Source organism: Carassius carassius, chromosome 3 (assembly GCF_963082965.1).
Source record: "Carassius carassius chromosome 3, fCarCar2.1, whole genome shotgun sequence".
NCBI lineage: Eukaryota > Metazoa > Chordata > Actinopteri > Cypriniformes > Cyprinidae > Carassius > Carassius carassius.
Window position 1 is genome coordinate 4,461,849 of NC_081757.1, and position 24,566 is coordinate 4,486,414.

General features: G+C 37.8%; 2 protein-coding genes and 1 pseudogene across 2 annotated transcripts; all 3 read right to left on the reverse strand.

Moving 5' to 3' along the window:
- Positions 1-2,386: 2,386 nt before the first annotated feature.
- Positions 2,387-10,401, reverse strand: LOC132116752 (transmembrane protein 151B-like). The gene is made up of 2 exons (XM_059525627.1): positions 9,784-10,401; positions 2,387-6,542 (listed from the first exon to the last, which is right to left on the reverse strand). The coding sequence occupies exons 1-2, from the start codon at positions 9,841-9,843 to the stop codon at positions 4,779-4,781; spliced, it is 1,824 nt and encodes a 607-aa protein (XP_059381610.1). The 5' UTR covers positions 9,844-10,401; the 3' UTR covers positions 2,387-4,778.
- Positions 10,402-10,726: 325 nt separating this feature from the next.
- On the reverse strand, positions 10,727-16,216 carry LOC132128535 (crossover junction endonuclease MUS81-like; annotated as a pseudogene).
- A 1,835-nt stretch (positions 16,217-18,051) lies between these two features.
- Positions 18,052-23,742, reverse strand: LOC132116763 (putative transcription factor Ovo-like 1). Its single transcript, XM_059525635.1, has 4 exons — positions 23,178-23,742; positions 20,102-20,340; positions 19,596-19,887; positions 18,052-18,939 (listed from the first exon to the last, which is right to left on the reverse strand). Exons 1-4 carry the CDS (start codon positions 23,275-23,277, stop codon positions 18,602-18,604), a joined length of 969 nt encoding a protein of 322 aa, XP_059381618.1. The 5' UTR covers positions 23,278-23,742; the 3' UTR covers positions 18,052-18,601.
- Positions 23,743-24,566: the final 824 nt, after the last annotated feature.

Here is a 24,566-nt window from a genome sequence, read left to right on the forward strand (position 1 = left end):
TTGGAAAGCAAGAAGCTGCATGTTTGTATGAAACATCTTAAATGGCCCGAGAGTGGATATTAATATTTAGGTGAACGCTTGCTTTAAAATTAACAATAATTACTGTATTTGCATTACTGTAAGGGGTGGGTACAGGGTTGGGGTAGATGTAGATGTAGACATTAATAAAACACAATCTAATATGGTTGTGATTATAATCACAACCACAAACAACACATACTGTATTTACATTGCTGTAAAAAAAGGTTTAGGGTTGGGGTAGGTGTAGACGCTAATAAACCATAATTTGACAGGTAGCATTTTTTTTTGTCTAATTATATTACCTACTACTGTTTTAATGGTAGGTAGCAAAATCGAAACAGCACCGGCGGTAGCAACTGACTTCTATAGTCTATCTTTTGTGTGTGTGTGTTTAACAGATGAAACTCATTCAGGTTTGGAACAACAGGAGGGTGATCCAATGACAATTTTTGGGTGCACTATCCCTTTAAGAAAACACAGAGCCTTGGTGGTTCTTAACTAAATATTTTTAAACATAGGCCTATATTCACTAATCTACTCCTAAATGTTGACCAAAAATATAGAAGACTCTGTGTGTGTGTGTGTGTGTGTGTGTGTCTACACCTTCTTCAACGGGCAGAAACTCACGAGCTGCGTCCCAAAGTATAGATCATTTACATAGTGCTTGTCAAGGACTGTCATTAAATGCATACTATAGCAGACATGAGTCGAGCATTTCCACTCGGTCACTCAAAGTGAAAATGCGTCAATCATTAGTCATGACGCCTCATCCTCGGTTTGATCCGCCGGGCTTCGAGCGGTATCAAGCGGCTTACAGAGGCTTACCGAGCCCCTCTCACATCAGTCACAATGCAAACATTAACTCCTGTTAAAACACGAGACCGTATAAAAACAACAAAAAGGTAAAGTCGTTACGACTTCATCCAAAAAGTTATTGTGAGTGTTTTGTATGCAGTTCTTGTCTTTGACAACTCGGCGTGCAAAACAAACTCAAGTCTACAGTTGATAAGATACCAGACCTACAAGACTTTCCTTTCTTGCTCGTGCAGTTTTTCTGCTTGCTATCTGTGAGCGATTCAGCGTGTCTGTATCTGTTAAATCCGTGATTTTCTCTAACGAGTGGATTAAATCTACTTCACCTCAAATTAAATACGACAGGATTGAGAGAGAGACAGCTGAGAGGCATTTTCATAAGATTCAGTTTACAATTTGTGTAGGCTACCTTTTGCATGTTAATAAAAGTAGACTATAAGGACTAAACTAACAAAATCGTGTCACTGCATAAAATCTCAGCAAAAAAAAGTATAGCCTAGATAAAAAATTGTTTTATATATGTTCATTTAGATTAGTTTGTATTAGTACATTTTTTGAAACTTACACCTTTTTTTAACAATTACAATTTAAGTTTTTTTAATTACCTAGTTAACAAGTAAAACTACACATTCTGGACAATTATACAGTTTTAAGCAGTGTAATAGTAGGCTAGTTAGTATGCTACACTCTAAGAAAAGTCTGTAAATAGGGCACAATCTACTATGTTAATATGAATGTATAAGAGATAATTTCCTGGAAAATTACTAGTCCCTTTTCCAGTTTTTCTAGATATTTGTCCTACAGCGTACTAACTGATCAAGTGCAAGCTACTAACAAAATATATAATAAATGAACAATTATTACTAAATTATTTTATTATTATTATTATTATCATTTGAGTCACTTATCAAAAGTTGCTAAAAGTTGCCATATAAATAAAATAAAAAAAGCTAAATTTATTGCTAGGTGGTTTTGGAAGAAAAGTTTGCTTGGGTAGTCTGAAAAGTAGCTAAATTTAGCAACAAAATCAGTCTGTAATACCAGCACTGGCCAGAAGGCGGCGTAATACAACACAACCTGTGTGTTTAATTCGGATTGGTGGATTCGTTTATACAACTGCTGTTGTTCCAGGTAGGCTATGCTGCTAACATCCATAAACTTTAACACGCTCTTTATGAATACTAAACCTAATAGGGACTTAAAAACATTCAACTTAATCTGTGACATACAGAAGCAGCTCTACAAACAAGGGCTGTTTAGAAATTAAAACAATTACAAATGTGAGATAAAACCTGTAGACATGTCTGGATAGTATATTAACATTATAAATTGTGGGAAGCACTGCAATGGGAAGGTCGTATGCATTTGATTTGACCTTCCAGTTGCAGTGTGTTGAATGAATTACAAGCATGTTTTTTTTTTATTGTTTGATCAGACAGTCAAAATACATTTTTACACAACAAATTATTAAATTAGCAGTTCAGTTTACAAAATGATAGACACCAAATTGATGCAATGTCAAGATGCAACTAAAACAATGTCAAAGCACAAATAAGATTTAAAATTAAGCAGTTTATTATGTTCCATCAGTATTACGTTTATCATGATCCTTATTTTTTTTCAGTCTGCCCACAGGCTCCAACACACACACTTGCTTTCATTTCACTGTAAACCATTGTTCAGGCAAACCTGTTTGAGGCATAACAGCAATATTTTTTTTGCTAACAACTTAGTAATTTTGGGGAGGGACAAATGTAAAGCTCCTGCAAACATCTCAGTGAATCTAGCTACATCTGAAATGTCATTGACACAAAAAGGAAAATATTGCTTTTTGATGCTACCATTAAATATTAAATGTTTCTTATGTAAGTCTCAAAAGGGTAGTTGGAAACACACACACGCCAAACATACAGACAGTTGATTTCAAAACTGCCTGAACCTTCTGCAACTTATAATAATAATACAAATTAAAAACTCTCGTCATCCATCTCCAGAAGACAGTTGTGCATCAAATTGAAAAATTCCAATTTCTAGAAATTCAAGTATTCCGGGAATCCAGGTTTCCACCTTCTGGGTATCAACAAGAGGCGAATGGATGATACACACTGCACTGTCAAACACGGATGACATACTTTACATTCTCATTGTGATTTAAATAGACACCACAACACTGTTAGATCAACATTCACGTTGTGACAGAACATTTGGACAGTATTGCAAGAACATTTTCTTTTTCTTAATCAAAGGTGTTTTAAATTATTTGCAGTACAATTGCAACATCTATGTGACCTGCTAAAGGATTACATGAGAGAGCATGTCTGCATGCTGTAGACTTATGGTAGGACTAAGCCTGTGCATTTCTGCTTCCAAAGTGTATTTGCAGATTATATTTGAAGCTTGACAGCATAACACAAGTAGGAAGATTTGCATTTTTACACATTTTCCAGGTATTAAACATTCACATGTGTATGCTGCAGTGAACTCACTACTAAGACATCTCACGAGGATCCACAGTTACCAGGAGATGGATGTATCTTGGCACACTAAGCAGTCTCATCTACGACTGGCCTATTTATTCACATGACACTTCAGCCAATAAAAGACAAGCACAGAGGCTACGATGGAGGGCAACATGCTGTACCATTATTTATGTCTGTGAGGTGCTCTTCTGATTCAAGCTCTTCAAGAGGCAAATTGGTGATATGATGTACAAATAAACAATTATTGACAAACAATAAATATAAAATACCTACAGTGAACAAAAGAGCATTACAGCAGCCCACAAAAGCAAGATTTTGTGCTGTAGTTTCAGCTGAGGAAACATCTCCACAAACTTTTAGTTTTCTGATAAGCAAACCAAAAACGTGTTACTGGGACTTGCAAGCCTGCAGAAAGAAAATACTCTCAGCGAAGCTGCAAGAAAATAGCTTAATAGGATTATATTCCTTGCAATAATAATGGAATCCATTAGTTCTATCAAAGATCCATTTCATAACAGTAGATGCAGTGAGGGAAATGTTTGAAAAAGAACAAATGAACAAATAGTTACAATGAAATGTTTCAAGAAGATGAATCCCAACATTTTGTGCAAGTTAATGAGGTTCCTCTTTTTTTTTCTTTAAATAAAACAACTTATTTTTTACTTGTGGGACACAGCTTTATGTTAACTATGTGTATAGATTGATAACATTCCTCTTGATGAACTGAACTGTTCTGTTCGGTTCTCTTCGTGATCTTTGGAAGACTTTCCAATAGTCTTGTCCTTTGCTCCATGACCAGAGGAGGTGCAGTTTATTGAAGGTTCTTCATTTGTTGTGCATCCCCTTACATTTTTACAAACACTCTCTTGCGGTTTCTTTATTGCATAGATAAGTTTATATTAACATCAGTCATTGTTTGGTCGATTTATTGCCTCAGTATTAAACTGAACCGACTGATCATTCCCTAAGTGCTGCCTTAAAAATTTACTGACCAAACCCACTTAGCAACTGTTGCCTTTCATTGTTTTCTCAGACATGCAATTTTAATGAAAGTCTCTGATGGAGCTGAGAGATTGGATACTCTAAATGCAATTTTACAAATATTATGGTAAAACTGTTGACTGTTCCACAAAGTACATAGAGTTGATACAAGTTTAACCAAACACATATTGATTCATCTTTTAAAAATGATTTGTCTTTTCAGTTTTCCGTGGTCAGGATTCTCATCAGTTTATTTTTGTACTCATTAATTATATGCATGCATTACAATGTAAAAACTCATTGTGAATGTATATCCCTAGTTGATTCCTATGGTATATTCTGTAAAGTTTGTCTGAGTTAGCAACAGTGACCAAGGGGAATGGAGCTCAATTCACAAATCACTTCCTTCACATTCTATTTGGCCATGACTTTTCTAATTGTCTATTATCCCTGCAACCTCAAAACGTTTTTGACGGGAGCTCTTCAGGAAATGTCCTCACCTGAATGGCAACTCTCCTCTCCATGCACAATCAACACAGGGAAGAAAAAGGCATCCTGATATGTAGGAGGTCTGTCTCCTTCCCTTGCTTCCTCCTCTTCTGCATCCTCCTGTTGCTCTCTTTCCTCCCCGTCTCTCTCATCTTCTTCTTCTTCTCTTTCTACCACATTTGGCACCTCGTCATCCTCATCCCCCTCTTCCCCCAGCACTCTTCTGCTCTCTTCATCTTGTCTAGCTCCCAAACCTAAGAAACCACCTCCCCCGCTTGTCTCTTCTCCCCTTGTTGCTAATCCTGCACCGACACTTCGGGAGTGGAAGAGGGACGACGGCCGAGGAGCCTGGAGACGCCCCAATGAGAAGCCACTTCTGCTCAGAACCAGCCGTCCTGGGCCTCCAGGACCACCTCCTGATCCACTAGCTCTCATCCCAGCCATGGTTCCACTCAGCACGGCTGCAGTTGGGCCTCTCAACCGGGACGGCAAGGAAGCACTGCTAGTAGTGCGCCGGCAACGAGGACAATTCTGGACCAAGTATGCCGAAGAGAAGGCCACTGGAAGAGTCGGGCCACCCGTTGTTGAGTTAGTTCCCTGCGCGGCTGGAGGAGTGTAAGTACTTTGGTTACCCCCTGAACCAGGATCCATCAACAGGGCCTCAGAGTAGCTAGGCACCATTTGTTGGTTGCAGCGAATGTGCCACTCCAGCTCAGTCATGTCCACTGTATTGACACGTGAAATGGCACGATAGCTCGATCCGGTCCCAGGTCCAGGCCCACTTCCATTCTCGTTGCCCCCACCATTCTCAGTTACGTCACCCCTATCATCAGCATCGCCAAACAGTTTCTCTACATGGTAATGCACATACGCAGTGCGATACTCTGCAATGACTCGAAGCGGCCAGGACAAGAGTAGAGTCGAGGCTAGCCAGAAAACTTTACACCTGGCGTACCAGGGCTGTCTGGTCGGGTCCGGAAAAGCAAGGATGTGCTCACGGAAGTCCACATTCTTCAAATGCATTCCCTCACGGGCCTCCATGTAATCATCAAGCCCTTCATTTTCACCGAAAAACCGTGCGCGCTGGAAGAGGTAGGCAGCCTCCGCTCGGGCACTGGCAAAACTAAAGCATTTGGTGAATCGCAGCCGTACCGCTGGGTAATCCATTAGGCCTCTAAGTTCCTTCGAAACGTCTTTGGCGCCATACCTCTCATAGTCAAACTCTGAGCTCGCGGCATGCGTGTTTACACGCTCATGATACACTTGCGTAGTGGTATAGGCATCCCCGTTGCGGTAGCGTGTTACCTGTCTTGTTCGTCGAACGTAGTGGTAACTGATGGCCTTCCACCAGATGCATGGCGTTGCTTGCTGCAGCCTTTGCACACGCTCATAAACCTCCGCAACCTCTGCTTGAGCCAACATGGCCGTCTTGGAATAGCAGTGCCAGCATTCCACCAGGTAGACCACGTACAGCATTGCCAGGAAAGCGAGAGGAATATAAATGTAGCCGCTGGAACAGGGACTATCCAGATCCACTTCTAGGGGGATGTAGACATCGGAGATTGCTGAGGTCGTAGAGGGGTCTCTGGGCTCCACAACCGCAGCCTCAGGCTCTGTTGGAGCTAGCACTGGAACTTTGTACAGCTTGCACCAGGCCAGTGTGCCAAAACAGCCAAACATGAGCAGAGTGAGGAGAAGACACTTCCAGTGAGACTCGCGACACAGAGAGGCAGCCAAGGACTGCTTCACCGGATGCTGCTGTAGAGACGTGAAGGCAGACAGAATATGTCAGAGTGAGCATATGGACAATAGTTTATAATAATTAAGACATACTTTGGATTTTATTACCTGTATGGTTAAATTAAAAAACACTCTTGGTCTTGCCTGAAATAAATTTCATGCACATTAGGTTGCAAAATTTAGAGTTAATTACCTTACACCATCCATGAGATTCCAGACAAGCACTTTTTAGTGCAATTGTCAGAAAAGGTATGTTAACACTTGTTGAGAAGCTCTTTGCTCTTTGACAAACTGACTGCTATTATTTTTTAGCCTAATGGATAACATTATGCAAATTCTAATTATGTATCAACTATATTCTGAATTTTTAAGCATTTTCAGTCTATAAACAACAGTGTTGTCTGCAATTCATTCTTTCATGTATTCAAAAGACCTGCCTTGACAAAGAGAATCCTTCGCAGTCTGATTTCACAGGACCATTATTTCAAACATTTAGCAAAATAATCTTATAAATACTACAAAACTTGTATTGTAATTAACGTACTATTGTAAGTATTTAATACTTAGAAAAAGAATGAAAGAATGAGGAATGCTGAATGCTTTTCTCTGTGTATATAACATGTCAACTGGGATGCACGTGAAGTTTTCTTTAACAAATAAACAAAAACAAACAAATACAGTAAATCTTGTCCATGTTAAGACATAGAAAAATAAATAAATATGCACATTCTAGATTCGAAATGCGCATTTGCAATCACTCAAACACTCTTTGTAACAATCTCTCAGCCATAGCTTCTTTTTTCACTCTTTTTCTATTAACCAACCACAAATTCAGAAGTTAAAATCGAAGTGGAAGTAGAGAGAAAATTATGGCCTTTGAATGACTGCTGTAGCTACTTGAATCTTAAAATTCTGTATTTGTGGTTTGGTTAATTGAAAATGACTGGAAGAAAGTGGGCTATGCAAGATAGAGGAACATAATACGGAGAAAGACGTTGGTTAAAGAAGGAATATGATACATCTTTACAGTCAAAGAGATAACTATGTTGGAAGGAGGAGCAATATGTCAAAGCCAGATGCTCTCTCAGCATTCTTCATTTGACTTCAGTCTTTCATCTTCCTTCAGCAGCCTGTCCCACATTAATGTCATACTAAAATGTACAGGAATAGCACACTATCTGTTGTAGTCTATTACTGCTGCCAACCAAATTAATTTAAAACTGCATTTCTGATATGACTCACGGCTTTCTTCCCTTCAACCTGTCCCGTTTTCTATTGATCTTCATGTAACAAGAGACAGGAGTTTAAGTCAGCACCAATGAATAGAGGAGAGAGAGAAAGACAGACACAGAGAGAGAGAGAAACGCTGTAGTTTGTTAATATGGAGGGCCTGGAGGTCAGTGCTGACTCTGGTCTTGAGCATTGTCACAGATTTGTTGAACTAACCAAAGTCATTATCTGCCTTGAAATAACACCGACCTTCTTTGATCAGATACTGTACCAATGAGAGGAAATCTATCAGACAGAAGAACATGATAAATGTAAAAAGGAAAGAGCTAAGTACAGTGGCAGACAAAATGAGAAAGAGATGTTGCCAAGAAGGCTGGTAGTAAAACAATAGCCCAAAAGGGAAAGCCTCTGTCAAGACCTATGGGTAAAGACGTGCATATTACCAAAGTACCACAGTACTTTTTGTGCAATTAAATTTTGTGCAAATACAAGGGTACAACCTCTTTAAAAAAATTATAATAAATAGCCAGACTGAGGACAGAAAAATCTGGGGAAACAACAAACTGCAGTGCAGAGATAAAACATATGCTTAACAAGTAATATACTGCAGAATGTTTGCTGTGGAGAAACCTGCTATATTATTAAACCGATCTCAATATTTCCCACTAAAACAATTTTAAGACTAAAATACTGGTAAGAGTACAGCTTGATTATGTCATGTGGCAAGCTGTTTACACGGCTTGTGATATTTATTTCTTATAATCAGTAAGTACTTCTGTTACTATACCTAAACCAGGGGTGTCCAATCCTGGTCCTGCATGGAGATCTACCTACCTGCAGTGTTCAGTTCCAACCCTGATAAAACACACCTGTCTGTAATTATCAAGTGCTCCTTCAGATCCTAATTCGTTGGTTCAGGCATGCTTGATCAGGGTTGGAGCTGAACTTTACAGGAAGGTAGATAGCCAGGAACAGGATTGGGCAACTATATAGATATATATAAACAATCCAATAATGACCTGTATCTTTTTCATTCAACTATCTACAAAGTACTAGTAGAACTACAATGAACCCACATGAAAAAAAAAAAATACTATAGTAATTTATAGTAAATACTATAGTGTTTTTGAACCCCTACTATAGTAAAGTACTTGGCTTAATTTGCGGTGGTAATATAACAACTATAGTAATTTAAACAAATCATTTTACCCAATACTGTACTACATTTATATTTTAAATTATTCTAAAATACAGTTTACTGTAGTAATAACTAAAAGTATACTACAGTATTATAGTTTATCAGTTAACTATAGTTAATACTTCATTAAAAAGTGTTGTAAATATAATATATACAGTATAATACACTTTACTATCCGCTTGTTAAATCTGACATCACGTTCTGTGTCCAAACACTCTATCAGATACCACGAGAAAACAACAAAAGGTGCTAATATACACTCACACTGTGATATAATACTACCAAATCAGTTATAATCCTAACCTTTAACTCCTTACTGAAGTCCCAGATAGCCAGACAATGAAAATATAAATAAATAAATATAAAAATGATTTGTGTTTGAGATGCTGTGAGCATGGAGACTGTAGTGTACACTGTGAATTTGTTCTTAAATGATTAATACTAATAAACAGTGCTCATAAACGGCTGCTGAGGTAGTATTCTCAAGTCAAGCGATTTGAGGCTTGGACCTGGAAACAGCGATTCTTACGTCATCACTTAACAACCGAATATTATATGTTCAAAAACACACCCGTCACTAACAGTAGGCCTAGTAGTAATAGTAGTAGAGTTACTACTGAAACTCAAAAGATACAACTATTCTCTGATGGATTGTTTAGCAAGTCATTAAAAGTCGTCCGTAGCAAATGTTAAAATGGCTTGCCATATACGTCGTGACCGCCTTCCCGGCTCAACATTAATACTGACTGTACTACACCAGCTAACCTGTATGTGTAAACACAAATACATAATTTATTTCGGATCCGGAGAATTTACACGCCCTCGTCTCACCTCTTCCCTCCCAGCTCTGTTGAGATTGGGCTCCTCTCCATCAGCCGTCGCCTCCTGCATCTTTCCTCCGTCCCACGAGCCCCACGGAGGCACCCCGGGCTTCAGGATTGGCGGGCAGCCCTCGGGTAAGTCACCCCATCCGCCGCTGGTCCCGATACACTTGCTCGAGAGCAGCAGCCTGGGCGAAATCGCATGAATAACGCCACATTACCCACCCGCTCTCTCCGTCTCCTCCTTGCCCTTCACACATCAAGTGCATGCATATCTTCTCAAATAGTCTCTCGGTTCTGACCATTTCCCCACCAGCAACATCACCTTCACTGTGGTGAGGATGATGAGGTTGTGGTTATGGCTGTAGGTCCGGAAACATGGATGATGGGGAAAGAATGCATCGAGGATTTTATAACGCACGCGCCTGTCTGAATGCTGGATGTAGGCAGCAAAACGTCAAAACACATTTCCACGAAAGCAAGCAGCGTCGATTCAAAGCGCCCTACTTGTTTTTGTCGATATGCGTGTTTCTCCTTGAGGGAGATTCAGAGGACGTCAGCGGAGTCCCCCTCCTATCTCCTGTAAGGCACAGCAGCCGTTACCTCAACACTGCTTTCTTAACACTGATGTCACCCACCTGCCCCATGCAGCTTGTCCCAATCCATTGCACCATTGCCCCTTGCAATTATTTCCCTCATTTTATTGCACATTTTGCCTCTTTAGAAATCTTACGCTTTAATGATTAACGCTAAGACACAGCAAGTTTACAGGTTTTGTTTTGAAGCATATAATTGAACTGCAATACTCCAGAGGCAAGATAGAATAACTGTAATTTATATCTTTATTGCTGTAGACATTATTTGAGAGTCAACAAATGTACAGAATGATAATTAAAATGCAATGACTAAACTGAAGTGCAACAACAAATTTGTGTTTGTAATAAGGCGAAAGCCTATGACAGAGGTCCATGTGTACAGTAGAGCTGATATATAGTGTGGCTCAAGGCAGGTCCAGTATTCCTGCAATAAACAAATATGTGTATGTATGTATGTATATATATATATATATATATATACACATACACACACACACATATATATGCACACATACATACATATACATATATATAAATACATACATATATATATACATACAGTACAGACCAAAAGTTTGGACACACCTTCTCATTCAAAGAGTTTTCTTTATTTTCATAAAAAATAAAGATCGGAGTGCCACCAGTGCAGAGCTTGCTCAGGAATGGCAGCAGGCAGGTGTGAGCGCATCTGATGTTTTTTTTGGAGAGAAGTGGCTTCTTTGCTGCCCTTCTTGACACCAGGCCATCTTCCAAAAGTCTTGGCCTCACTGTGCGTGCAGATGCGCTCACACCTGCCTGCTGCCATTCCTGAGCAAGCTCTGCACTGGTGGCACTCCGATCCCACAGCTGAATCCTCTTTAGGAGACGATCCTGGGGCTTGCTGGACTTCCTTGGATGCCCTGAAGCCTTCTTTACAAGAATCGAACCTCTTTCCTTGAAGTTCTTGATGATCCTATAAATTGTTGATTTAGGTGCAATCTTAGTAGCCACAATATCCTTGCCTGTGAAGCCATTTTTATGCAACGCAATGATGGCTGCATGCGTTTCTTTGCAGGTCTCCATGGTTAACAATGGAAGAACAATGATTTCAAGCATCACCCTCCTTTTAACATGTCAAGTCTGCCATTCTAACCCAATCAGCCTGACATAATGATCTCCAGCCTTGTGCTCGTCAACATTCTCACCTGAGTTAACAAGACGATTACTGAAATGATCTCAGCAGGTCCTTTAATGACAGCACTGAAATGCAGTGGAAAGGTTTTTTTGGGATTAAGTTAATTTTCATGGCAAAGAAGGACTATGCAATTCATCTGATCACTCTTCATAACATTCTGGAGTATATGCAAATTGCTATTATAAAAACTTAAGCAGCAACTTTTCCAATTTCCAATATTTATGTAATTCTCAAAACTTTTGGCCACGACTGTATGTATATATATATATATATATATATATATATATGTATATATATATGTATGTATGTATATGTATATATGTATATATATATATATAAATTACTGTCAATTACTGTCTGGTTTGGTTCAGCTACAAAATCAGATATCAGAAGACTACAGAGAACTGTTCGGACTGCTGAAAGGATTATTGGTGCTCCCCTGCCCACCCTCCAAGAACTGTACACATCCAGAGTGAGGAAAAGGACTCAGAAAATCACTCTGGATCCCTCACATCCAAGTCACCCCATCTTTGAACTTTTGCCATCTGGCCGGCGCCTCAGAGCCGCAAATACAAGAACAGCAAGGCACAAGAATAGTTTCTTCCCCCAGGCAATCTACCTCATGAACAGTTAAATGTTTCCCACTTAAACGTATGCTTATGCAAAAATGTGCAATATCCTTATATTTATTTGTTACCCCTCCATCCTAGAACATTCCTGCATCTCACTCAATCCTATTCCATTATCATTTATAGCACAATTGTTTATTTGCCAATTTGTAATTGTCCTGTAAATTTTTTTTTTTTTTTTTTTTTTTTTGTCTGTGTGTTGTTGTCTCTGTTTACTGGAAGCTTATGTCACTAAAACAAATTCCTTGTATGCGCAAGCATACTTGGCAATAAAGCTCTTTCTGATTCTGATTCTGATGTATATACGTGTATATATATATATATATATATATATATATATATATATATATATATATATATATATATATACACGTATATACATATACGCATATATGTATATACGTGTATATATATATATACATATATACATATATACATATACATACATACATACATATATATATACATATACGCATATATGTATATACGTGTATATATATATATATATATATATATATATACACATATAAAAACTTTATCACCAGAGACTCCACTGATCTGCATAAGCTGTCGTGCAAATACTTCCCCACTGTTTGTATGGGTCAGAGATCTCAATTAGAAATAATAGTAGGATTAATGGAGAAAAAAAAAAAAATTCACAGGAAAGCATGATATATAACAGCACAGCAAAGGTCACTTTATTATAAATAACTTTATTATAAATAATAATATAGTGCTGTCAAACGATTAATCGCAATTACTCACATCCAAAATAAAAGTTTTTGCTCACATAATGTGTACGTGTAGTGTGTATATTTATTACGTATAGATACACACACATGCGTTTATCTATTTAGGAAAATATGTTATGATTATATATTAAACATATCTATGTATAATATAAATCATATTAATATAAATATATACATATAAATATTTTCAATATACATATATATATATATATATATATATATATATATATATATATACACCGTATGTCTGTATTTAAATATGCATAATAAATATACACACTACACACTTATGTGAACAAAACCTTATTTTGGATGTGATCATTTGACAGCACTAATACACACACACACATATATTTTGTTATATATATATATATATATATATATATATATATATATATATATATATATATATATATATATAGTTATTTAACCCACTTTTAGATTAATTTTTCTGTCATCTAGCGGCATCTCTTTGAGTATTACAAAAAAAATCATAATTCTTTAATAGCACTATTTCAAGAAAGGCTGTTTTTAAGACAATCGAATATCCAAAACAAATATCCAACCATAATGTACAATATAACATTGTGATGTCTAAATTCACTTTCGCATCACAATCCCAGTTTTCGGTTTTAATGTTGTATTTTGATTTTAGTACAGATTTTTAAATGAGCAATAATTATTTTCATGTTATCAGCAAAATCATAATGGGCATTAGTTGAATATCAGTGCAAACCTACTTTCTAAAATGTTCACTGATTTGTTGACATTACCTAGTTCTTAATAGCCCCAGAGTTTAATTCTGTGAAGGCCATGAGAGAACAGGACAGGTTTGCCATTTGCTCTCGCTTATCTTCTCCATCTCCCTACAGTTCTCTGGAGTGACAGAAATTTGCAATTCTGAGGATTAATAAAAGCCAGATAGTCTCAACTCAAATAAAGCACAATAAAATCCTGACATCAATTAGGGAATACTAGAGTATAATAGGGAACGTGTGATTTACACAAGCTGCACTGATTTGGCTTAGAAACAAGCCTGGTAGAGTTTCTGGAGGAATCTGGTCATGATGGTGAGGTAAGCATAGACCTCTTTCACATCATGTACGCGCTTCACGAAGAAGCCATCATCCCCTGCCAATTACAAATTTACACAATCACATCATCCACTATTGCATGATGGTCTTTATGGCCTGCTCTATACCTGTGTATTGACTATAGCCTGTTGTAATGTGCTCTCAGGTATACTGAGATGAGCCGCCACTCCTCCACTAGATAAATTGGCTTACGCAGACCACACCTCTTCAGTCGAAACTAAGGACGAGAATGCGACAGAAGAAAATAAACTGTAAAGATAATAAATCACAAATATTTTTATTATAATTAGAAAGCAGTAAATTGAAAAAAGCAATTGAAAAATGGCATTCAAGGTTTATTTTCACAACTTGTTTGGGGGGAGTGTGTCATGGTTCAAACCTTCTGCTCTCTAAAAGCGTCCATCTATGATGCTTCCACACAGATCATCCATCCTCTTCCTCTCAATTATGTAATCAAGCACCAGCTCTTTTCCCACAGGTGAATGCAGCTGCCCTAAACGAAGACAGTTTTTGTTTGGAATCTGTACATGTGGAACATAATAAATAATAAAAAATAATCTTAATTTAATATATTAAAACGGTGGTTCTAAACTATGAGGCCACTGCAATCTTCCAGTGGGTGCCAATAAGTCTTAAAATTATTTAAAGGAGTAGTTTAACCGCAAATGAAAATTGCCTTACATCTCTTGCGCCCCAATGGATCCTCTGTAGTGAATGGGTGCCGTCAGAATGAGAGTCCAAACAGCTGATATAAACATCACAAAAATCCAATTTATTCCAATGAAGAAACAAACTCATCTTGGATGGCCTGAGGGTGAGTAAATATTTAGCTAATTTAAATGTTTTGGGATAAACTATTTTAGATTATTTTTCTTGTCATCTAGTGGCAAAAAAATAATAATAATAATAACAACTTTTTTTTAGCACCGTTTATTTGCTTTTATTATAACAGAAGTACATAACAGCTGAGATAGAAGGGCCTTTCAATATTGTCTCAAACAACTTAGACATTTGTCCCAGGTAAACTGATTTAAAATAAATAACAATAACTTAAGAGCAACACTGCCATCTGCTGGTTAGTAACTAGTCTGGCATCTCAGTAAAACAGAAAAATTGCTAGTTGACTTACCAGGAACAGGTGTCACTTTCTCACGTGCCACTCGAAGGAAGTCGCCCACATTCAGTTTCCTGACATCAAAGGTCACACCATTCCTTTGTAATTCCTTAACCAATTCTTGTTTGCGACCACTGCTTCCCCTGTTGAGTTCAAAATACAACTGAATAATAAAGTTCTACAAACTATTTTCAGTTCTATTAAATAATATGCATTAGAAGAATTTAAAATGAATTTATATTATTATTAAGAGTAGAATTGTACCACACATATAATCTGTATATATCATAATGTTGTTTCGATGAAGTCTGCACACAACACAATGTCATAAGAGCCAGGTGGAAGATGCCAACCCATTGCTGTTCTCACCGTCTCTTTTCCTGTGGCGTCTGATTCAGAGACGTGACCTCTGAGCTGTTGTACAGAAAGAGCTGGGGCAGGCCTTTCTGAAGACTTGCTGGACCTATGGGTGGATGAAAGTTGATACAGTTAATATGCCACGATGGTTCTTCTCCATACCCTCCCAACATGCAAATGATTTTAGACATGTCACTGCACTTATGCAAAAGACAACCTGCGTCTACTCATCTACTCTCTTTCTCTTCCTCCTCCTCCTCTAAAATCAGGTCTACAACGTCTGGTCCATCCCAAATGTCCACATATTCTTTAGCCATCCCAGTCTCTTCTGAATCCAGCGTCTCGGCTAAAGCCAGACCCTGATCAGTCAATGAATACCTGCAATAAAACAGAGAAAGGTGAAGAGCAACTGAACTCAAGCTAAAGTAGAAATCCAAGGCAGTGATTGCAGTTTATATATCTCACTTGGCAAGATTGTGCATCTACACCAGAAGAACCTTTTTAATGAGTGTGCAAACTGATGACCATGCAGTGTACTTGCTACCAAGATCAGGCTATGTGTAGAGGAAATCAGCATATTTAGGGTACAAGCAGTGTTTATAGTGGGCAGTTCAGCAAGTCTTTTGTGTGTTTTTGCTTGCCTTACCTGTGTGAAGGAGTTATCACACAAGAGCTGCGCCTCAGTTTGCAGTTCATTCCTAAACATAAAAGCTTTACTGCCAGGCATCTAGAAATAAATAATACACTTACATTTTATAGAGTGCATTAGTGCCTGCCTTTTTAGCAGCCTTAGTTAAAAAGAATAAATATGGAAAGTAAGAAGAAAATAAATACTTGTTTGACTTGTGTGTGTGTCTATACAAAGTGAGCAGTACACCCCCCAGACCTCTTCTGTTTCATATATTTTCTCTTTTTCATAGTTCCCTTCTCTTTTCTCACTTCTCTTTAGGTTTGCTTCTGCAAAACGAGTCATTTGTTTTCTAATATTAACTCAAGCAAGTAATTGCAGCTCATTTCTTTTTTTAAACCAAATGTACAGTACTTTCACAAAAGTTTCCTGAAGGTTCCTGCTCGTTATGGCAAGAATAGCTATAGAAAAGAAGTTGATTAGAGAATCAGAACCTCTCAGGAATAAAACAGAAGACTGTAAACATGAAACACTGACAGATTAAGATAAAGGGTGTGGATAATCTGAGTATTTCAGATATAATCAACGTCTGGACTACACACTGAAGTCCTTCACAGTTTTCCCGATTATGCTTCTGCAGCCGCTCGTCTACACTTTAGCAGTATCTTCGCATCTTTTGCGTTTTTCAGCGGCAGAGGTTTATATATATATATATATATATTTAATGAGTTACAAATGGGATGCATCTCTTTTAACCACTGCAGAGGGTTTGGACATAGGTAGCCTACAAGGTGCATCCGAATGGATACATAGGCTATGCATTTGCTCGTTTGGTTATTTGGTTGCAACCGACGTGATAAAATTCAGATTACACACTGTCAGAGCATAGAGTGATCGTTTTTAAAAATGCATGTAAATTATTACTATTAAATTATCTGCGGGGTTTTGGGATGCTATATTTACCTTTAGTTTAGCTGCCCACCGGTTCCCCACCTGTGTTTTGTAAAGTATTGTAGTTACGTCATTTCCGTTAAGGATAGGCCTACACAAGTATCGCCGCTCAAGGGGTTGATGGTGCATATTTTAGCTCAAAATGTTGTGAAACATGACATTTTGCATGAGAACTAAACACACAATATGGTTGGATGATGTTTAGATTAATGTTTTGCAGTAATTTACAACTAGTAGTTAGTTCCCCAACTTAGGCTCGATTAATAAACACATTTAATCTAACTTCAATTATGTTTGTTTTAAACGAGGAATTCTTGCAGAGTGTTACAGTTTGAAAGGGTGGTACAGAATGTGTTAGTGCTGTTGAAAATAACGGTTTTAAAGGGATAGGCACTTTTGAGCCGTTAATGCCTGATGGCCCCACAATGAAACAGACACTGAATTCCAGAAACAAGACCAAACAAGGAACTGGAATCCGCCAACATCCACCCACTGAAACTCTTTCTCTGCTGCTGTCTCTTATTCATTCTCTCTTGCATGCAAATTCTAATATGCTTTATTGGTCTGATCTGCCTCTATAACTGTTTGCATGCATGCAATCAGGCATAAGACATACTTTATAAAATGAATAATTAAGTTCTAAGTAAGTTCTTATAAGTAACTGTGTTTCTGATAATACGTTGGTGAAATAATACAAGAGAATGAATCCCACTTCTTTTGAAACCATCAACAAAAACATATTTATTGTGTAGGTGTGTTATAGATTGCCAAAGAGCCAGCTTCATTTATCTAACAGTGACAAGAAAGTAAAATGGTATAACATAGGCTATATGACGCTTTTGAATATAAAAAGTAAAAAAAAAAATAATAATAATAACCCCAAAACACAAGTATTACAAGCATTAAAGGTTGTTACATGTGAAAGTAAATGTATAAAATCTAGCAAAAAACGCAGGAAAATAAGACACCAGGATAAATATAAATCTTTTTATGATGAATTTATGCAAGTATATATCACATACAGTAGTAATTCAAGAACACAAAATTAATTTCCTTTCTAAATCCCTTTTTCAAACATTCAGGGACTGCTGATATGTAACTATCAGTTGTTATAGAGTTCATTCTAGTGTTGAAACATTGCTACATAAAATCACTGTCCCACACAGTAAAAATTGAACTATTTAATGTCACATTGAATTGTGTATTTCTCCTGAGTTGTGTTTCATCTCATCTATTTTAATAATAATAATAATGATTATATTATTATGTAAACTGAAGTAGTGCATACTTATGCTGTAGATGTCATCATCTGCTTATGTGTTTTTCAGATGAAATGTACAGCCTGATTCTGCAGCAAAAGTGTAAACTGAATCTCAGCGTACTGGCATTAAAACAGCATTTTGCATGACTTCACTTTCCCTTTTTAAATTCCCTCTTCCCTCATGTCTGTTTTCTGAACGAAACAATCAGAATGCACATTAATCACATCCCTATACATTAAAAAATATTTTTTTTCAGGAAACAACCCTTTCTCTACCTCCCTCCGGACTCTACAGTGTCATCGCTATTATGAGAGAGAGGGGAACCAGGTTGGGAGGAGTCATCTCTGGTAGCGTTCATCGTTGGTGACTGTCTTCGTGCCCCCTTGGCCCGCAGGAGGACACTGTTTGGATGTTCAGTGTGGAGGTGGCGCAGCAATGCATCCTGGGTAGAAGCTGTATGGCCGCACTCTTCACAGACGTACAACTTGTTGCGGCGCTCCTTGTAAGCGTACTGCTGCGTGACACCATGAATCTTCTTCATGTGGGACTCCAGAGAGCAGCGCTGAGTGAAGGCCTTTTCACAGAGATTGCACTTGTACGGACGAACACCTACAGGAGGAACAGAAGAATATTCTTGTTTGAAAAAGGTGAAGAGTTTATGCATGTTGGTATAACATAGCACGTTTTCTTCTAATAACAAAAAGAGTATTCAAATAGTTTTTTTTTTAAAGTAACATGCTGTTTTGTTGCTCAATACTCTTAAAAATAAAGGTGCTTCACGATGCCACAGAAAAACCTCTTTTGTCTAAATGGTTCCATAAAGAACCTTTAACATCTTAAGAACCTTTCTGTTTCACAAAAGGTTCTTTGTTGGTGAAAAATGTTCTTCAGATTATAAAAAGGTAAGGAAGAGATGGTTCTTTGAAGAACTTTTGACTGAATGGCTCTTTGTGGAATCAAAAAATGGTTCTTCTATGGCATCACTGTCAAAACTTTTAATTGTAATAATATTTCACAATATTACCGATTGTACTGTATTTTTAATCAAATCAATGCAGCTTTGGTCTTTTTTCAAAAACCATTTACAAACCTTATTTATTCTAAGCGTTTTTGACCTTTCAGTCTATCTATATATTAAAAAAGATTTGTTTTCCAGTGAAAATTATTAAATCCCGCCCCTCCAACACATCCACATCTCAGAATCCAATCAGCAACTAGTAATTTGTGGCTACTTCCATTTGATCACAAACAGATGAAGCTCTTACCTGTGTGTGTGCGGACGTGCCTCTTGAGATCGAAGGTGTCATTAAAGCCCTTTCCGCAAAAGTCGCACAGGTGTCTCTTCTGCTCGCAGTGACATTTCAGGTGTCTGTTTAGCATGCGCTGGAACTGGAAAACCTTTTGACACACCTGGCAAACATAAGTACCACCACTCGACTGCACTGAAGGCGACTTAGCGGCAGGAGGGGAGCAAGGTGTCGCTATAGAAGCAGGTGGACTTGTAGTTAGGCTGGGAACAATAGGTGGAACCTCTTTGGGAAGCTCACCTGTGGTAACCTGCAGCAAGATAACAAACAAAGACAAAATTAGTGGTAGTGTAAACATTCAGACTAGTAAAGTGATATGAGTATAACCCACACACACAAGCAGATCGCAAATCAATTATGTCCAACGGTGGCACAATGGCTCTGCAGCTGAATATGAGTTTATTGCCGCAGTAACTAGATCTTAGATCAACATAGTAAAAGTAAACATATTCCAGAAGCCTCACCTTTATTTTAGTCCGCACGTACGTATTGTTGTGTGTGCTTCGGATGTGCTCGGTCTCTGGACTCTGGCCTAGAGCAGTGCATGATGGGAGCTCAGCCGCAGGAACCACAGCACCGGGGTCATTGGTGTACATCTGGTTGGTTGTGTACATGCTGTGGTCCTTGCGAGTGGACAGGCACAGCGCCACCTCTGCCGGACTGGCTTCGGTTTCCTCACGAAGTGCGATGGGAGACATGGAGACTTGAGGAAAAATAAAGACAACATTGGCGTCAGATTTTAGAAGTACAAACTGAGTGCAAAAAAAAAGCATTTCATCGTGTTACCACAATATTTGCTTTGCATATCTGGCCCAGGTATTGTGTAAAGAAGACAAATGATGACAGCCGCAAGATGTGCAAATCTTTCCAGTATAACATCTTGACTTTGTTAACAAGTGTGGATTACATCCTACATAGCTGAAGATGAAGGATGTGATTTCTAGACAATCAGAAACTGGGTGTGTATGTAGCTCTCGAGGCTAAGGGGGACAGTTGTGCCTCTGGGCCAGGTGTGTGAGAATGCAAGTGTGAGTGGGTGGGTTGGCTGGTGCGCATGAGTGTGTGAGTGTATTGTGCCGGGCTAAAGTTAAACCACTCCTGTTACTGCTTTACCAGTCAGACCAGCTGAGCTAGAGGCACAGGCTCGAGCTCCCTTTATACAAACCTCCACGCAACACAATGCATCAGATGGATAATCTGCAAATGTTTGCCAGTAAACTATCATGTTCTTTCCTAAGAGGTTGTTGGATCATACTCTACATATCTACTGAAGAGATTATTAGGTCACAGAGACAACATTGGTTGCATGGGGATTTCAGATGATCAAAAACACTAATACTAGTAGCCTGAACAATGAATCTGTTGATTCTGGTGTGGCACAATCGACTGGGTTGCAAATCATAATGCAAATATCTGATGTGTGCAGTGCCTAACGGTAACATGCAACGATCTATATTTCATAGCGACCATATTATCTAAGTTTACACTTGTAGAGTTAGTTGGTTTCTTGTCATGAAGAAACCAAAAGACAGCTTAGTAGTTTCAATGCTGAAAAGACCAGAATGTCTGTGTGATTTATAAATATAATATAATATTTATTTTCTTTTTTTTCTTTTCTTCACTTTTTAACATAAGTTCAAGTTAAAACAGTACATAGCTGTGATTGTTTCTTTTGCCTTTGGCCTGATGTTTGCCAACCCCTCCCTTCACAGACAGTCACACCACAAACAACAACATAAAGATCAACGACAACAGAACAGATTTGATCTTAAATAGCACAAACAGATTCGATTCTATTAAAATTTGATACATATTTTTGATTAAGCTATTTTTAATAAGCGAAAAAAAAACATTTTAATTAAATGCATCAACTATTACAAACATATCTCTGATCTTAATATGCAATATAAAGTCCAATAATCCAATCAGTCAAAGCAAGTTTTAATGAATGTACATTTTCCAAATTATTACTAGCCTATTTTTTCAAATTATAAAATGTCTTGTTATTAAAGCTTCAAAGTCGATTTCAATATGCATTAGTGAAACATGCAAGACGAAGTAGAATAAAACAATTCAAAAGAACGAAACTGAGTTAACGAATGGGTTAAAACACCATAAAATGGGTAGGCGACGTCGATAAATATAGCTATAACAATGCCTGCGCTCCGAGTTTGTTCAGCTGATATCGAAAAGTGAGGTGAAAGGTACACTCGCTGTGTTGTGTTGTGTGTGTGTGTGTGTGTGTGTGTGAGTGTTTGCCAAGGGTGTAGCGGGAAAAAAGGGAGACAGCGCGGCGAAGCCCGTTATTTCCTTCACCGTTGTAAACATTAACCCAAAACCATATCACGGGTGACAAACTAAAGGACCACGGTGCGTTAAAACGGATGCTGCATTGATTAGAAAGAAAGAAAGAAAGAAAGAAAGAAAGAAAGAAAGAAAGAAAGAAAGAAAGAAAGAAAGAAAGAAGAAAGTAAGCAAGATTAGACTTTAATGTCAGGATTGTTGCAAGAAGAATATTAGAATCAATTTAATCAACGATTAAACCCGATTTATGAGTCTAATTAAACAACTCAGTGTTCGTTCTGGTAACGAATGAAACAGGTACAACAACCTCCCGACATACCTGCATGAATCAATGCTACAAATGTCTGTTTCAAGTTGGTTCAGTTTGTGAATGGGCTGTTATGCAAATGGATTAAACTTTCCATTTAAAAAAAAAAAAGCTGACGAACACAAAAAGACATCTCAATGCATTCTTTTAAAAATGTCAAATTTCTACTGGCCTAAACACTTTTCGTCTTTAACTGTTAATCGTGATTTTTTAAAATGAAAATAAAAATAATAAATGAAAATAAAATTCTGAATATCTCACTATGCCCGTAATATGATGATCCATGTAGAAATTGAAGAAGGCGCTCCTAGTTAAACACTGTTAAAAATGAGGCAGCTATCAGTGACTTTGTTGTAATAAAATTAGCCTAAATAAAAATCACCCAATATGTTATCCAAAAGGTGATTACAGTGACTAGACTAATCTAAACATCAACTTTCAAAAGAAAATAAAAGAGAAAAAAAATTATGCTTTAATTTCAGAGCACTAAACGTTTTGTGTAGGCCACTGGCACTGTGTTGCAATGAGTTTCATGTTATAAGGAAGACAGTTGGGTCTGAAGGTCAACTAAAGGAGCAATAACGGCCCTCTTACCCACAGAATCATTTTATAAGAGCATTTTTAGTTCAATCACTCATAAAGGCATTGTCAAATTTAGGTAGCGATTTGCATGCACCTTTTAATATAGGCTAGGCTACTATGAAAGCAACCTACGCAAAACACACAAAAAGTAAAATAAATAAATAAATAAAAAAGTAAAAACAAAATGCACAAATAAGATGTTACTAAGGTGTGTTACTTAAACATCGCTTGGCTTCTTGAAAACGGAGGTGTGTTAATCAATGTGCCATTCGATGCATCCGTACCGTTATCCAGATTGTGAGCTAAAAAGTGTGTATCGTCCTGTGTATACCTTTGTATCGTCTCACCTGGAATATAAATGTCTCCGCGTTCATGATCTGGCAGATTGCTCCAGTTTCTCTTGCCGGGTGAATTGCCCGTTTTCTTCACTAGGAAAGCTCGTGGCATGGTCTATTCCCGAGGTCCTTCCCCGCTATATCTCCAAATTAAACGGCAGGCTATTAAACACCGACCTACTTTTGGAAAAACTGCTCCACGGTACAAAATAAGTGTAAAGTCCTTCTTAGATGGTGTGTTCAATTGCCCTTTCCTCGGTTCGTAAAAGCAAAACCGAGTTCTTCGCTCTATACGCACACCTCTTGACGCAAACTTTTTGTACCTGTACAGGTTTCCGTGGAGCTACATTCACCGCTTCTGCTTACACCTTCCGCCGTCTTCCGCTACTCTGAATTCACGAAGTCCTGCGCGGTAATTCACTCAGTCCGGTAGGTTAAGACACAGATAGGTGTCTTTGTCAAGGTAGGAGTTGATGTTTGTGGCAGGTAAATAGTATTACCTGCTCAACCGACGCACTACAAAGCGAATTTCAGTGGCTCATTAGAGCGCAGGTACACATTTCATGAGGAAACATGTAACAATGCGCATGCGTCTGAATATAACGGTGACAACAAACCCGACCCAGTCCGGCCTCTGCGTCTTACCTGTCCAACCGGTTCTCTCTCTCTCTCTCTCTCTCTCTCTCGGTCTCCCCCGCCCTTGAACAATTCCGCTTCAAGGTGGCAGAGAAGTAGAGGTAATGTAGAGGTAATGTAGCAAGGCGAGGCAAGATGTGGCCAAAAACAAGCTAAAAAGAAATCTTACACCGATTGTATAAACAGTTAAAGTTGCCTATTATGTCATGTAAAGAAAAAAAAAACTAGTTTTTTCTTCTTTGGGGTTTTATCTTAAGAGCATATATAATATATGCATTTAAATATGATCAAAATATCAAAACTTTTTTCATTACACCAAGCATTAGATATGGGTAACTCAACTGCCAAATGCAACTGCATGCATGCTCTTTGTTCCTCTGAAACTTTAAAACTATAACAATGTTGCATTGAAACTTAACAGGCTAATCCTCGCAGCATTTCACACCTTATTAATGAGGCAATTGATAACAGACAGTTAAATTAACAAAAACGCCTCAAGTGTAGGCTACACAGAAATATTGGGAAAATACTCAGTTCCCGCGGTTTCTTGTTGGCATGCAAGTTTCTGATTACCATTTAGTTTCACTTAAGCTGAAATGTTTTGCAGTAAACATACTGTATATTTTCCAAAAATGATCATACTGTACTTGTGCCTGAAGAGTGCATGTATTATATTTCAAACAAACTTTACATGAAGTCCTAAAATGCTTATTTTACCTCACCATATATGAGATAATGGGAGGAGACTAGAGAACTATATATGTA

Excerpts from the sequence above, each read along its gene's own strand:
- LOC132116763 (XM_059525635.1), bottom strand. The coding sequence starts at position 23,277 with ATGCCACGAGCTTTCCTAGTGAAGAAAACGGGCAATTCACCCGGCAAG. Across the intron at positions 20,341-23,177 it reads CGGAGACATTTATATTCCAG|TCTCCATGTCTCCCATCGCA; the intron begins GTGAGACGATAC and ends TTTTTCCTCAAG. Across the intron at positions 19,888-20,101 it reads ACGTGCGGACTAAAATAAAG|GTTACCACAGGTGAGCTTCC; the intron begins GTGAGGCTTCTG and ends ATCTTGCTGCAG.
- LOC132116752 (XM_059525627.1), bottom strand. The coding sequence starts at position 9,843 with ATGCAGGAGGCGACGGCTGATGGAGAGGAGCCCAATCTCAACAGAGCT. Across the intron at positions 6,543-9,783 it reads ACAGAGCTGGGAGGGAAGAG|CAGCATCCGGTGAAGCAGTC; the intron begins GTGAGACGAGGG and ends ACGTCTCTACAG.